Here is a 16,603-nt window from a genome sequence, read left to right as displayed (position 1 = left end):
ACAGGTAGTAGTGACAGGTAGTAGTGACAGGTGGTAGTGACAGGTGATAGTGGCAGATGGTAATGACAGGTGATAGTGATGTAGTGACAGGTGGTAATGACAGGTGATAGTGACATAGTCTGCTAAATTACTTAAATGTAAATGTAAATGTAGTGACAGGTGATAGTGACAGGTGATAGTGACAGGTGATAGTGACAGGTGATAATAACAGGTGATAGTGACGTAGTGACCGGTGGTAGTGACAGCTAGTAATGACAGGTGATAGTGACGTAGTGACAGGTGATAGTGACAGGTGATAGTGACATAGTGTTAGGTGGTAATGACAGGTGATAGTGACGTAGTGACAGGTGGTAGTGACAGGTGATAGTGATGTAGTGACAGGTGGTAGTGACAGGTGGTAGTGACAGGTGATAGTGACAGGTGATAGTGATGTAGTGACAGGTGGTAGTGACAGGTGGTAGTGACAGGTGATAGTGATGTAGTGACAGGTGATAGTGATGTAGTGACAGGTGGTAGTGACAGGTGATAGTGACAGGTGATAGTGATGTAGTGACAGGTGGTAGTGACAGGTGGTAGTGACAGGTGATAGTGATGTAGTGACAGGTGGTAGTGACAGGTGGTAGTGACAGGTGATAGTGACAGGTGATAGTGACAGGTGGTAGTGACAGGTAGTAGTGACAGGTGGTAGAGACAGGTAGTAGTGACAGGTGATAGTGACAGGTGATAGTGACGTAGTGGCAGGTGTTAGTGACAGGTGGTAATTACAGGTGATAGTGACATAGTGACAGGTAGTAGTGACAGGTGGTAGTGACAGGTGATAGTGATAGGTGATAGTGACGTAATGACAGGTGATAGTGACGTAGTGACAGATGGTAGTGACATGTAGTAATGACAGGTGATAGTGACTTAGTGACAGGTGGTAGTGACAGGTGATAGTGACAGGTGGTAATGACATAGTGACAGGTGGTAGTGACGTAGTGACAGGTGATAGTGACGTAGTGACAGGTGGTAGTGACAGGTAGTAGAGACAGGCGATAGTGACAGGTGATAGTGACAGGTGATAGTGACAGGTGATAGTGACAGGCAGTACTGACAGGCAGTACTGACAGGTAGTAGTGACAGGTGATAGTGACAGGTTATAGTGACGTAGTGACAGGTGGTAGTGACAGGTGATAGTGACAGATGATAGTGACAGGTGGTAATGACAGGTGATAGTGACGTTGTGACAGGTGGTAGTGACAGGTGATAGTGACAGGTGATAGTGACATTGAGACAGGTGGTAGTGACGTAGTGACAGGTGGTAGTGACAGGAGGTAATGACAGGTGATAGTGACGTTGTTACAGGTGGTAGTGACAGGTGATAGTGACATGTGATAGTGACATAGTGACAGGAGGTAGCGACAGGTGGTAGTGACAGGTGATAGTGACAGGTGGTAGTGACAGGTGGTAATGAAAGGTGATAGTGACGTAGTGGCAGGTGGTAGTGACAGGTGATAGTGACAGGTGATAGTGACAGGTGGTAGTGACAGGTGATAGTGACAGGTGGTAGTGACAGGTGGTAGTGACAGGTGATAGTGACAAGTGATAGTAACGGGTGGTAGTGACGTAGTGACAGGTGATAGTGACGTAGTGACAGGTGGTAGTGACAGGAGGTAATGACAGGTGATAGTGACGTAGTGACAGGTGGTAGTGACAGGTGATAGTGACAGGTGATAGTGACATAGTGACATAGTGACAGGTGGTAGTGACAGGTGGTAATGAAAGGTGATAGTGACGTAGTGGCAGGTGGTAGTGACAGGTGGTAATGTCAGGTGACAGTGAGAGGTAGTAGTGACAGGTGATAGTGACATAGTGTTAGGTGGTAGTGACAGGTGATAGTGACAGGTGGTAATGACAGGTGATAGTGACGTAGTGACAGGTGGTAGTGACAGGTGATAGTGACGTAGTGACAGGTGGTAGTAACAGGTGGTAGTGACAGGTGATAGTGACAGGTGATAGTGACGTAGTGACAAGTGGTAGTGACAGGTAGTAGTGACAGGTGGTAGTGACAGGTGATAGTGACAGGTGGTAGTGACATATGATAGTGACAGGTGGTAGTGACAGGTGATAGTGACAGGTGATAGTGACGTAGTGACAGGTGTTAGTGACAGGTGGTAATGACAGGTGATAGTGACGTAGTGACAGGTGGTAGTGACAGGTAGTAATGACAGGTGGTAGTGACTTAGTGACAGGTGGTAGTGACAGGTGGTAGTGACAGGTGGTAGTGACAGGTGATAGTGACAGGTGATAGTGACGTAGTGACAGGTGTTAGTGACAGGTGGTAATGACAGGTGATAGTGACATAGTGACAGGTAGTAGTGACAGGTGGTAGTGACAGGTGATAGTGATAGGTGATGGTGACGTAGTGACACTTGGTAGTGACATAGTGACAGGTGGTAATGACAGGTAATAGTGACAGGTGGTAGTGACAGGTAGTAATGACAGGTGGTAGTGAATTAGTGACAGGTGGTAGTGACAGGTGGTAGTGACAGGTGATAGTGACGTAGTGACAGGTGGTAGTGACAGGTGACAGTGACAGGTGATAGTGACGTAGTGACAGGTGGTAGTGACGTAGTGTCAGGTGGTAATAACAGGTGATAGTGACAGGTGGTAATGACGTAGTGACATAGTGACAGGTGGTAGTGACAGGTGGTAATGAAAGGTGATAGTGACGTAGTGGCAGGTGGTAGTGACAGGTGGTAATGACAGGTGACAGTGACAGGTAGTAGTGACAGGTGATCATGACAGGTGATAGTGACAGGTGGTAGTGACAGGTGATAGTGACAAGTGATAGTAACGGGTGGTAGTGACGTAGTGACAGGTGATAGTGACGTAGTGACAGGTGGTAGTGACAGGAGGTAATGACAGGTGATAGTGATGTAGTGACAGGTGGTAGTGACAGGTGATAGTGACAGGTGATAGTGACATAGTGACAGGTGGTAGCGACAGGTGGTAGTGACAGGTGATAGTGACAGGTGATAGTGACATAGTGACAGGTGGTAGTGACAGGTGGTAATGACAGGTGACAGTGACAGGTAGTAGTGACAGGTGATCATGACAGGTGATAGTGACAGGTGATAGTGACGTAGTGGCAGGTGGTAGTGACAGGTGGTAATGACAGGTGATAGTGACAGGTAGTAGTGACAGGTAGTAGTGACAGGTGGTAGTGACAGGTGATAGTGGCAGGTGGTAATGACAGGTGATAGTGACAGGTGATAGTGACAGGTGATAATAACAGGTGATAGTGATGTAGTGACCGGTGGTAGTGACAGGTAGTAATGACAGGTGATAGTGACGTAGTGACAGGTGATAGTGACATAGTGTTAGATTGGTAGTGACAGGTGGTACTGACAGGTGGTAGTGACAGGTGATAGTGACAGGTGATAGTGACGTAGTGACAGGTGATAGTGACGTAGTGACAGGTGGTAGCGACAGGTGGTAGTGACAGGTGATAGTGACGTAGTGACAGGTGATAGTGACGTAGTGACAGGTGGTAGTGACAGGTGGTAGTGACAGGTGATAGTGACAGGTGGTAGTGACAGGTGATAGTGACAGGTGGTAGTGACAGGTGATAGTGACAGGTGATAGTGACAGGTGGTAGTGACAGGTGGTAGTGACAGGTGATAGTGACGTAGTGACAGGTGGTAGTGACAGGTGATAGTGACAGGTGATAGTGACAGGTGATAGTGACAGGTGGTAGTGACAGGTGGTAGTGACAGGTGGTAGTGACGTAGTGACAGGTGGTAGTGACGTAGTGACAGGTGGTAGTGACAGGTGATAGTGACAGGTGATAGTGACAGGTGGTAGTGACAGGTGGTAGTGACAGGTGGTACTGACAGGTGGTAGTGACAGGTTATTCATTCCATCTATATCAACGTTGTACACTACTTAACCTGGTTCTAACATAACACATAACTGTTTCAAAATCGAACAACATTATTAAGTCTATATGAAGCCAAATACATATGTTTCTCATAAATACACAGGTCATATGTGGACATCTGATCTGCATGTCCTTGGTCAGATGAATATCCATATGATATAAGTAGATGAGGAGATTTAAATATATCGTAGTTAGATGAGGAGATTTAAATATATATCGTAGATAGATGAGGAGATTTAGGTGATGTAGGTGGAGGAGGAGATTTAAATATATATCGTAGGTAGATGAGAAGGTTTAAATATATATCGTAGATAGATGAGGAGATTTAAATATATATCGTAGATAGATGAGGAGATTTAAATATATATCGTAGGTAGATGAGAAGGTTTAAATATATCGTAAGTATAGGAGGAGGTTTAAATATATCGTAAGTATAGGAGGAGGTTTAAATATATCGTAAGTATAGGAGGAGGTTTAAATATATCGTAAGTATAGGAGGAGGTTTAAATATATCGTAGATAGATGAGGAGGTTTAAATATATATCATAGATGGATGAGGAGGTTAAAATATATCGTAAGTATAGGAGGAGGTTTAAATATATCGTAAGTATAGGAGGTTTAAATCTATATCGTAAGTATAGGAGGAGGTTTAAATATATCGTAAGTATAGGAGGAGGATTAAATCTATATCGTAAGTATAGGAGGAGGTTTAAACATATCGTAAGTATAGGAGGAGGTTTAAATATATCGTAAGTATAGGAGGAGGTTTAAATATATCGTAAGTATAGGAGGAGGTTTAAATCTATATCGTAAGTATAGGAGGAGGTTTAAATATATATCGTAAGTATAGGAGGAGGTTTAAATATATCGTAAGTATAGGAGGAGGTTTAAATATATCGTAAGTATAGGAGGAGGTTTAAATCTATATCGTAAATATAGGAGGAGGTTTAAATATATCATAAGTATAGGAGGAGGTTTAAATATATATCGTAAGTATAGGAGGAGGTTTAAATATATCGTAAGTATAGGAGGAGGTTTAAATATATCGTAAGTATAGGAGGAGGTTTAAATCTATATCGTAAATATAGGAGGAGGTTTAAATATATCGTAAGTATAGGAGGAGGTTTAAATCTATATCGTAAGTATAGGAGGAGGTTTAAATATATCGTAAGTATAGGAGGAGGTTTAAATATATCGTAAGTATAGGAAGAGGTTTAAATATATAATTCATAGTGTTAGTTAAACCAGGAGAGAATTCAGAATGCAGCGTCGTGAAGACCTACAAATACTGTCGGTTTGTAATATCCCTCTCTTCAAAGACGAACACAAACGTGTTCATTCTTTGCAACAGGGACATCTGCTGGTGAAAGAGCACATGGAAACAAAGCACATGGCAACCAACAAATTAAAAATATATATATATATTTTAATGCAATAGATTTTCAAGCGCACTCTCAATGAATGAATCTTGGACAAACTGATTAGTGTTGCTTGTCATTATTTACACAGTGAATACATGGAAAGTAAAGGGAGTGAAATAACATTTTAAAGCATAAACCAACTCAAATAATAAACATGTTTATAGTAATAATATATTAGACAACAAACCAATAGTAATGACTACAGGTCATTTTATATACTTTAATTATTAGACAGAGCTATGGATGCAAGGACTGACTATTATGCTGCAATAGTGTGTGTCAGAGGGCGTGGGTCAGTTAAAGCTGGAGTATTTCTCCTGTCTTATCCGGTGTCCTGTGGGAATTTAAGTATTCTCTCACTCTCTCTCTCTCTCTCTCTCTCTCTCTCTCTCTCTCTCTCTCTCTCTCTCTCTCTCTCTCTCTCTCTCTCTCTCTCTCTCTCTCTCTCTCTCTCCCTCTTCTCTCGGAGGACCGGAGCCCTAGGACCATGCCTCAGGACTACCTGAGCTGATGACTCCTTGCTGTCCCCAGTCCACCTGGTCGTGCTGCTGCTCCCATTTCAACTGTTCTGCCCGCGGCTATGGAACCCTGACCTGTTCACCGGATGGGCTGTTTTCGACTCTCTCTCTCTACCACAGCTGTTGTCTCTAACTCTGAATGATCGGCTATGAAAAGCCAACTGACATTTACTCCTGAGGTGCTGACCTGTTGCACCCTCTACAACCACTGTCAATATTATTATTTGACCCTGCTGGTAATCTATGAACATTTGAACATCTTGGCCATGTACTCTTATAATCTCCTCCCGGCACAGCCAGAAGAGGACTGGCCACCCCTCATAGCCTGGTTCCTCTCTAGGTTTCTTCCTAGGTTCTGGCCTTTCCAGGGAGTTTTTCCTAGCCACCATGCTTCTACACCTGCATTGTTTTCTGCTTGGGGTTTTAGGCTGGGTTTCTGTATAAGGACTTTGTGACATCGGCTGATATAAAAAGGGCTTTATAAATACATTGGATTGATTGACCATCCATGATATCAACACTAGACAGAGCTATGGACACAAGGGCTGACCATCCATGATATCAACACTAGACAGAGCTATGGACAAAGGGCTGACCATTCATGATATCAACACTAGACAGAGCCATGGACACAAGGGCTGACCATCCATGATATCAACACTAGACAGAGCCATGGACACAAGGCCTGACCATCCATGATATCAACACTAGACAGAGCTATGGACAAAGGGCTGACCATTCATGATATCAACACTAGACAGAGCCATGGACACAAGGGCTGACCATTCATGATATCAACATTATCATTTTAACCATGTTTTGAGGCCATACGGTGTTCATTGAAATGTATAATGTTTACAAACATTGAAGTAAAACAAGCTTATATTTTGTGATATGATGGGGGTTTGACAGTTAAACTAAGCCTATGAGACATTTATATTGTAATTCTTCAAGAATCAATAGGTAAAATACTGTATCGTTCATTTATTAGTCCAAAAATGTATGTAGCAACTGCAGATGGCCCCTTTAAGATGGTTTGTGTTTCAAGGTTTGCTTAATATCACATTGTTGTTCACTGCATATTGTGTATATTTGTTCACTGTATATCACTGGATATTGTGTACTCTGGAAGTTAATTCCTCTGTCCATATTGTATAGATCTAAGGTTGCTTTAGGACCCATTGATAGGAAACAAGATAACTAAAGCCAGACTGCTGTAACTCTGAAAGTCTGTCATTTCTCACACTGATTATATTAAAAATGGTAATTACTTAGGCCCATATCAACTACATGTGTAAGTGAGAATGTGTGTGCCAGCATAACAATCAACATGAACCCAAGTGTGTTTTGAGGTGTGTGCGTGTGTGCGTGTGTGTGTGTGTGTGTGTGTGTGTGTGTGTGTGTGTGTGTGTGTGTGTGTGTGTGTGTGTGTGTGTGTGTGTGTGTGTGTGTGTGTGTGTGTGTGTGTGTGTGTGTGTGTGTGTGTGTGTGTGTGTGTGTGTGTGTGTGTGTGTGTGTGTGTGTGTGTGTGTGTGTGTGTGTGTGCGTGCGTGCGTGTGTGGTGAGTGAGTGTGTATTCATCCATAGAAGAGTTGTACAGAGTGTGGAATGACAGCTGTGCTACAAATCAGATCCCGTTTACTAGTGACAGAGTCATTACAGCCTGCTCATCTCATAAAGCACAATGCACATAGTCAACTACCAGCCCCCATCCACTCCCATAACTCAGTCTGCTGGACACACACACACACACACACACACACACACACACACACACACACACACACACACACACACACACACACACACACACACACACACACACACACACACACACACACACACACACACACACACACACCCAAAGCTATACCGAGTGTATCGATGGGATTGTGTGTGTGTGTGTGTGTGTGTGTGTGTGTGTGTGTGTGTGTGTGTGTGTGTGTGTGTGTGTGTGTGTGTGTGTGTGTGTGTGTGTGTGTGTGTGTGTGTGTGTGTGTGTGTGTGTGTGTGTGTGTGTGTGTGTGTGTGTGTGTGTGTGTGTCAGTGGGTGCCTGTTTGCTTGTAGATGCATGACAAGTAGGTCACAAACCATAGCAGTAACAATGGATATTTGTTAAAAGCAGAGAAGCAGTAAATATTTTCACGCCTCGAGTCATTTATAGTTTACGATAAGTGCAAACCACAAAAACACACTGCTTTCCATTCCCTTTTCGTGACACTTCAACTAAGGCTTCTCCTCTCAATTAATAATTCCTGTCCTCTTCCTCTCAGTTCTCATAGTACATACTGATAGGGGACTATACAACATACTCTACACTACAGGGTAAACAACCTTCCATTCTGTCTGTCCTAACCCTGTGTGTCATAATAACCAGGACAGTACATACAGTGGCTTGCGAAAGTATTCACCCCCCTTGGCATTTTTTCGTATTTTGTTGCCTTACAACCTGTAATTAAATTTGATTTTTGGGTGGTTTGTATCATTTGATTTACACACCATGCCTACCACATTGAAGATGCAAAATATTTTTTATTGTGATACGAACATGAAATAAGACAACAACAAAAAAACGGAAAACTTTGTAGAGCCACCTTTTGCAGCAATTACATCTGCAAGTCTCTTGGGGTATGTCTCTATAAGCTTGTCACATCTAGCCACTGGGATTTTTGCCCATTATTCAAAACAAAACTGCTCCTTCAAGCTGGATGGGTTCCACTGATGTACAGAAATCTTTAAGTCATACCACAGATTCTCAATTGGATTGAGGTCTGGGCTTTGACTAGACCATTCCAAGACATTTAAATGTTTCCCCTTAAACCCCCTGAGTGTTGCTTTAGCAGCATGCTTAGGGTAATTGTCCTGCTGGAAGGTGAACCTCCGTCCCAGTCTCAAATCTCTGGAAGACTGAAACAGGTTTCCCTCAATAATTTCCCTGTATTTAGCGACATCCATCATTCCTTCAATTCTGACCAATTTCCCAGTCCCTGCCAATGAAAAACATCCCACAGCATCATGCTGCCACCAACATGCTTCACTGTGGGGATGGTGTTTTCGGGGTGATGAGAGGTGTTGGGTTTGCACCAGACATAGCATTTTCCTTGATGGCCAAAAAGCTACATTTTAGTCTCATCTGACCAGAATACATTATTCCATATGGGGAGTCTCCCACATGCCTTTTGGCGAACACCAAACATGTTTGCTTATTTTTTTCAGGCCACTCTTCCGTTTAACCCAGCTCTGTGGAGTGTACGGCTTAAAGTGGTCCTATAGACAGATACTCTAATAATTTCACTTCACCAATTTTGATTATTTTGTGTATGTCCATTACATGAAATCCAAATAAAAATCTATTTAAATTACAGGTTGTAATGCAACAAAAATAGGAAAACACGAAAGGGGGTGAATACTTTTACAAGGCACTGTAGAGTACAATACCACAGGGGGACCTGAGCCTTGGTCATCATCGACCCTCCGCCAACACACACACACGCACGCACGCACGCACGCACACACACACGCACGCACGCACACACACACACACACACACGCACGCTCGCACGCACACACACGCACGCACGCACTCGCACGCACACACACACACACACACACGCACACGCACACGCACGCACGCACACACGCACGCACGCGCACACACACACACACACACACACACACACACACACACACACACACACACACACACACACACACACACACACACATTGATTTATGCAGCGTGAGAGAGAATGCCATCCAAGGGCACTGAGTTGCGAAGCACCACTCACTACCTTCAACCTGATCTGGAGTCAGTCAGACACCTAAAGTCACCAACACAGTGAACTCACAGCTGGAGCTGACCAGGGGAATTCACCTCGCTATATGTAACAGTAGTTTTGGGATACCATCTTATCTATACGTAATTTATTTTCAGCCCAAATGGAAACGGAACAAGCAAACACGCGTCAGCAGCACACAATATGTTCTCTCTCTCTAATACCAGTAATGATGTTATTCATGACTGTAGGCAAAAAGGCCTCTGAGATGATCCTGTCCTCTTTAGTCATCTTGTCCTTTAGATTCATCCTGTCCTTTAGATTCATCCTGTCCTTTACAGTCATCCTGTCCTTTAGAGTCATCCTGTCCTTTACAGTCATCCTGTCCTCTTTAGTCATCCTGTCCTCTATAGTCATCCTGTCCTTTAGAGTCATCCTGTCCTCTAGAGTCATCCTGTCCTCTTTAGTCATCCTGTCCTTTAGAGTCATCCTGTCCTTTAGAGTCATCCTGTCCTTTAGATTCATCCTGTCCTTTAGATTCATCCTGTCCTTTAGAGTCATCCTGTTCTCTAGTCATCCTGTCCTCTATGTCCTCTATAGTCATCCTGTCCTTTAGATTCATCCTGTCCTCTATAGTCATCCTGTCCTTTAGATTCACCCTGTCCTTTAGAGTCATCCTGTCCTCTATAGTCATCCTGTTCTCTATAGTCATCCTGTCCTTTAGATTCATCCTGTCCTTTAGATTCATCCTGTCCTTTAGAGTCATCCTGTTCTCTATAGTCATCCTGTCCTCTATAGTCATCCTGTCCTTTAGATTCACCCTGTCCTTTAGAGTCATCCTGTCCTCTTTAGTCATCCTGTCCTTTAGATTCATCCTGTCCTTTAGAGTCATCCTGTCCTCTTAGATTCATCCTGTCCTCTATAGTCATCCTGTCCTTTAGATTCATCCTGTCCTTTAGAGTCATCCTGTCCTCTATTAGTCATACCTGTCCCTGTCCTTTAGTCATCCTGTCCTTTAGAGTCATCCTGTTCTCTAGTCATCCTGTCCTCTATGTCCTCTATAGTCATCCTGTCCTTTAGATTCATCCTGTCCTTTAGATTCATCCTGTCCTTTAGAGTCATCCTGTTCTCTAGTCATCCTGTCCTCTATGTTCTCTATAGTTATCCTGTCCTTTAGATTCATCCTGTCCTCTATAGTCATCCTGTCCTTTAGATTCACCCTGTCCTTTAGAGTCATCCTGTCCTTTATAGTCATCCTGTCCTTTAGATTCATCCTGTCCTCTAGTCATCCTGTCCTTTAGATTCATCCTGTCCTTTAGAGTCATCCTGTCCTCTAGAGTCCTTTATCCTGTCATCTCTATATAGTCATCCTGTCCTCATCCTGTCCTCTATAGTCCTCTCCTTTAGATTCATCCTGTCCTCTATAGTCATCCTGTCCTTTAGAGTCATCCTGTCCTCTATAGTCATCCTGTCCTTTAGATTCATCCTGTCCTTTAGAGTCATCCTGTCCTCTATAGTCATCCTGTCCTTTATTCATCCTGTCCTTTAGAGTCATCCTGTCCTTTATAGTCATCCTGTCCTTTTAGTCATCCTGTCCTTTAGATTCATCCTGTCCTCTATAGTCATCCTGTCCTCTATAGTCATCCTGTCCTCATCCTGTCCTTTAGAGTCATCCTGTCCTCTTTAGTCATCCTGTCCTTTAGAGTCATCCTGTCCTTTAGAGTCATCCTGTCCTTTAGAGTCATCCTGTCCTCTAGAGTCATCCTGTCCTCTTTAGTCATCCTGTCCTTTAGATTCATCCTGTCCTTTAGATTCATCCTGTCCTTTAGATTCATCCTGTCCTTTAGATTCATCCTGTCCTTTAGTCATCCTGTCCTTTAGAGTCATCCTGTCCTTTATAGTCATCCTGTCCTGTCAAATCTTGTACATTTAAAACAATTTTAAAAGTTATTTAGGAGACGCTCTAATCCAGAGCAATTAGGGTTAGGTGCATTGCTCGAAGGCATTGCTCAGATTTTTCACCTTGTCGGCTACTGGAATCAAACCAGCGATCTTTCAATTACTGGCCCAATGCTCCTAACTGCTAGGCTACCTGCCAGCCTATACCAGTGTCATACTGTAAACACATAAAAGGCAATGTCTTATATAAATAATGTTAGAGAATAGGAAAATTGGACAGATGAGTCAACTAATTTCCACCCACAGAAATAATACTTATATTTGACACACACACATACAAGAAGTGGTCAATACTGTAATATTGAAGAGTTTAATTATATATATATTTTTTACATTTGGGGTTTTAGCTCTTCATCAGGAGAAACCTATTACCTTACAATCCTTATTGTTGGGTATGTTTACAGTACATCAGCACAAGGATCCTACCTTTCTCTGAGAATTCACAGACCTCCATGACCTTGGCTGAGTCTCTCTGTAGTGTTACAGCTGCCACCATAACCTCTAAATCAGACCACTGACCCGGCATCACCGACCTCCTGATGAGAAGACACGCAAAGTTACGCTGCCTCTTCAATAAACAGTATCTTAAATAAGACTTATCCTATCCTAGGTAAACCCCACCTCTTTAAGGAATACCTAGGATAGGATAAGTAATCCCTCTCACCCCCCCTTTAAGATTTAGATGCACTATTGTAAAGTGACTGTTCCACTGGATGCCATAAGGTGAATGCACCAATTTATAAGTCGCTCTGGATAAGAGCGTCTGCTGAAATGACTTAAATGTAATGATGTAAATGTAGTCTTCTCGGCACTATCCCCCTGCCACACGACAAAGAAACTGCACTTTTATTTTACGACTAGCACTAACTTTTGCTTATGACTTCTTTATTGAGGAGAAATGTCCTTACTACGACTGTGATCTGTGGTTGTCTCACCCAGCTAGCTTAAGATGAATGCACGAACTGTACAAGGTTCTGGATAAGAGCGTCTGCTAAATGACTATAAATGAACAAATGTAACCATTTAACTGTACTGTTCACAACACCCAACACTGCCACTAATGTGAGTTCTCTGTTTAAAAACAAAGCTTTCACTTTCTCATACCAACAAAATAACCTGAAAACATCTGACAGTGCCCCCTTCGCCCCAAAAAAATACATTACACTTACAGTAAATCTTGTTGAAGTTTAGCATTAAATGTTAACCGAATGATGTGTCTGTAACTAGATTTCTTTTTTAAAATGTAACCTTTTGATAAAAAGCTTACCTCAGCTGCAAAAAGGAGTTAAAAAGTGATTTCCTCACTCTTTCTTTACAGTAAACTATTGCTTACAACATGCAGTGTAGTGGCCTAACAGGACAGAAGAAGAAAACGTTCCTATTTCCTGAAAGAATGCTGTCGGAGTGGTTTTGTTGCTACTTAACTATTCATGAAGAAAAAGTCTCAATGCTTTTCTTTCAGAGGGGAGCGCGAGAGTAAAACAAGGGGGTCACACAAACCCAAATATGTCTGGGGGCTGTAAAGCTCTCCTCAAAGAAAAAAATATATACAGAATGCACCTCTTTATGGAAGACCAAACACTCCACTTAAACAAATCCCATCGCAAGTCCCAGGGTTTGTCCAAAGTCCACAACCCTGGCTGAACTACACAATACAATGTGCCATTTAGCAACAGCTGGTACTGTATAGATTTAGTCTCTAAACCGCAAAATACAATTTGAAAGAACACATCTTGGTTGTGATTCTGTGACATTTATGTAACTTTGAAATGCTTACAAAGGCCTGATTGTTCATATTATATTATACACGTCGGCCTAAATATGTTCTCATAATATGGTAAAATGTCACAGACCTTAAAAAATAATAAGCATGAGTAATATGTCCTCATATTCTCCCAAGACCGTTATAACACATATTCCTGTATCCCTCTGAAGTTCAAACTGACTTCGTGTGGAGCCTCATTCTGCCTCAGGCATCATTAACAGTCTCTCATTTCAGAAAACAGAGTTACTTATTGTCATGTCTTGTGACATTCTTCCCAACCATGTTTTTGTTAATCAAGTTAACCCATGCCAAAAGAAAAGAGGGAAAGAGATCACAAGACCTGTTTGAGAGAGAGAGAAAAAAAAAAAGTTTCTGAAAGTTTTCTAAAAGTTGACCCTGTTCATTTACATTGAGAGTAGGCTACTGAGTCAGGCAGAGGCACAGTCAAGAACGAAGTTAGTCTGAGAAGGATACATAAATTACCCTAAAACACACATGACAAACACATTACACTACTCTTCTCACTGTGTCCGATAAATAACCAGTTATTACAGAAAACATAATACAGTAGGTAGTAAAAACAGTCTACCTGCATTTTGCCAGTTGAAGCCCGTCAACAGAAGAAAGGAAAGAAGAGGAAGATTGCAGTGATTTCCCTAAGCAACCAGACAGAGGAGTCTACCTGACATTTCCCTAAGCAAACAGACGGAGGAGTCTACCTGACATTCAAATATAAGGTGATGTCGAAAGACCAGCTTATTTATGTATGCACAATTCTCATTTCCCTACATTTACATATAAAAGAGCATTGTAATTTACATGTTTTGTGAAAGCCATTGAGAAACATCATGCTGTATTAAAGGAAATGGAATTAACAATAGCCTAATAACTGTGAGTAACACTAATCTACACACTATTTACTTTCACTGGCTTACACTGCTATGATCTCAGAGCAAACAAAATGAAGTGTGTGACGACTGAGCTACCCAAGCCAAAACAAAATCTACAAACGATTTGCCATATCAACAATCTACAGTAAATATAGTGGTTCATCCGGTTTCTAGAAAGCTCACAGCTACTCACCATCAGTAAATGTCTGCCCTCTTGTGGTAATAAGAACACAATGCAGAACCTGGAAATGGGGAACCAGGTCAATAAATGAGTGTGTTTTTTGCTTTGTAATAATCAAAGTCAATGCAACTGATGCTCAGTGTTTCCCCTATATTCATTTAGCAGCGGAGTCCCACTGCTGTAGAATAATATCATGTAATTTATTTTTTAGATAATACAGTACTAGTCAAAAGTTTGGACACCGTTTTATTTATTTTTCATTTTACTATTTTCTATGTTGTAGAATAATAGTGAAGACATCAAAACTATGAAATAACACATATGGAATCATGTAGTAACTTTTTTTTAAAGTGTTAAACACATCAAAATATATTTTGGATTTTATATTCTTCAGAGGTAGACACCCTTTGCCTTGATGACGGCGTTGCACACTCTTGGCATTCTCTCAACCAGCTTCATGAGGTAGCCACCTGGGAGACATTTCAAATAACAGGTGTGTCTTGTTAAAAGTTCCTATGTGGAATTTCTTTCCTTCTTAATGCGTTTGAGCCAATCAGTTGTGTTGTGTTAAGGTAGTGTTGATATACAGAAGATAGTCCTATTTGGTATAAGACCAAGTCTATATTATGACAAGAACAGCTCAAATAAGCAAAGAGAAACGACAGTCCATCATTACTTTAAAACGTCAAGGTCAGTCAATCGGGAAAATCTCAAGAACTTTGAAAGTTTCTTCAAAAACATCAAGCGTTATGATGAAACTGGCTCTCATGAGGACCACCACAGGAAAGGAAGACCCAGAAGTACCTCTGCTGCAGAGGATAAATACATTAGAGTTACCAGCCTCAGAAATTGCAGCCCAAATAAATTCTTCACAGAGTTCAAATAACAGACACATCTCAACATCAACTGTTCAGAGGAGACTGCGTGAATCAGGCCTTCATGGTCAAATTGCTGCAAAGAAACCATCACTAAACAACACCATGATAAGAAGATACTTGCTTGGGCCAAGAAACACAAGCAATGGACATTAGACAGGTGGAAATCTGTCCTTTTGTCTGATGAGTCCAAATTTGAGATTTTTGGTTCCAACCACCGTGAGACGCAGAGTAGGTGAATGGATGATCTCCGCATGTGTGGTTCCCACCGTGAAGCATGGAGGAGGAGGTGTGTTGGTGTGGGGTTGCTTGGCTGGTGACATTGTCTGTGATTTATTAAGAATTCAAGGCACACTTAACCAGCATGGCTTCCACAGTATTCTGCAGGGATACACCATTCCATCTGGTTTGCACAAAGTGGGACTATCATTTGTTTTTCAACAGGACAATGACCCAACACACTTCCAGGCTGTGTAAGGGCTATATGACCAAGAAGGAGAGTGGAGTGCTGCATCAGATGATGTGGCCTCCTCAATCACTGGACTGCAGTCGAAGGAAAATCTGCCAACAAGTGCTCAGTACATGTGAGAACTTCTTAAAGACTGTTGGAAAAGCATTCCAGGTAAAGCTGGTTGAGAGAATGCCAATAGTGTGCAAAGCTGTCATCAAGGCAGACGGTGGCTACTTTGAAGAATCTCAAATATAAAATATATTGTTTCCTACATGATTCCATATGTGTCATATTTTTGATGTCTTCACTGTTATTCTAGAATGTAGAAAAAAAGTCAAAAACAAAGAAAAACCCTGGAATGAGTAGGTGTGTCCAAACTGTTGACTGGCACTGTATATATTTGTGCCAAGACACACTTTTAAATGGATAGTCGTTGGCTCAATGACAGCTAGCATGTCATTGCGCTATCACTAGTAACAATGCACCCCCCTACCCCACCCTAGCTGGCACAGCTAAAAAGGCATCAAATCTGTGTGTTTTTTTTACCCTTGCCCCCACTGCTGAAAAAACTTCTAGGGGAAAGACTGATGCTGTTTTGTTTCTGTTTGGAAAAATAACACCGTCCCTTACAAAGTAATAACCATTTAGCATAAAGCATCATCTCATTAGTGATATATCTAGATGCAATAGCCTTGTATATCTATCAATTTCACAATCTAACTTACCAAATCTGACCAAAAACAAATCTGATAAACCTTTTTAGACTTCAGCAGAATGTGGCAATGTATGATGTAATCACTTCCGTGTGAGCTATATCTGATCTACACCTACACAGTGGGCCTAG

The 16,603-nt window shown here is 41.9% G+C and overlaps 1 protein-coding gene across 2 annotated transcripts in view; it reads right to left on the bottom strand.

Annotated features, from left to right (window-relative positions):
- The window catches only part of LOC124045500 (myelin transcription factor 1-like), a 167,327-nt gene extending 153,024 nt beyond the window's left edge, over nucleotides 1-14,303 (bottom strand). For both annotated transcript variants that reach the window (XM_046364831.1, XM_046364832.1), the window contains exons 1-2: nucleotides 13,952-14,303; nucleotides 12,024-12,133 (exon numbers count right to left, since the gene is read on the bottom strand). In XM_046364831.1, coding sequence (XP_046220787.1) covers nucleotides 12,024-12,123 — 100 coding nt within the window. In that variant the 5' untranslated portion in view covers nucleotides 12,124-12,133; nucleotides 13,952-14,303. The remainder of the gene's footprint in view (nucleotides 1-12,023; nucleotides 12,134-13,951) is intronic.
- Between the last annotated feature and the right edge of the window lie 2,300 nt (nucleotides 14,304-16,603).

Source organism: Oncorhynchus gorbuscha, linkage group LG10 (genome assembly GCF_021184085.1).
Source record: "Oncorhynchus gorbuscha isolate QuinsamMale2020 ecotype Even-year linkage group LG10, OgorEven_v1.0, whole genome shotgun sequence".
In the NCBI taxonomy this organism is placed as follows: domain Eukaryota; kingdom Metazoa; phylum Chordata; class Actinopteri; order Salmoniformes; family Salmonidae; genus Oncorhynchus; species Oncorhynchus gorbuscha.
This window is presented reverse-complemented; position numbering and strand designations above follow the sequence as displayed.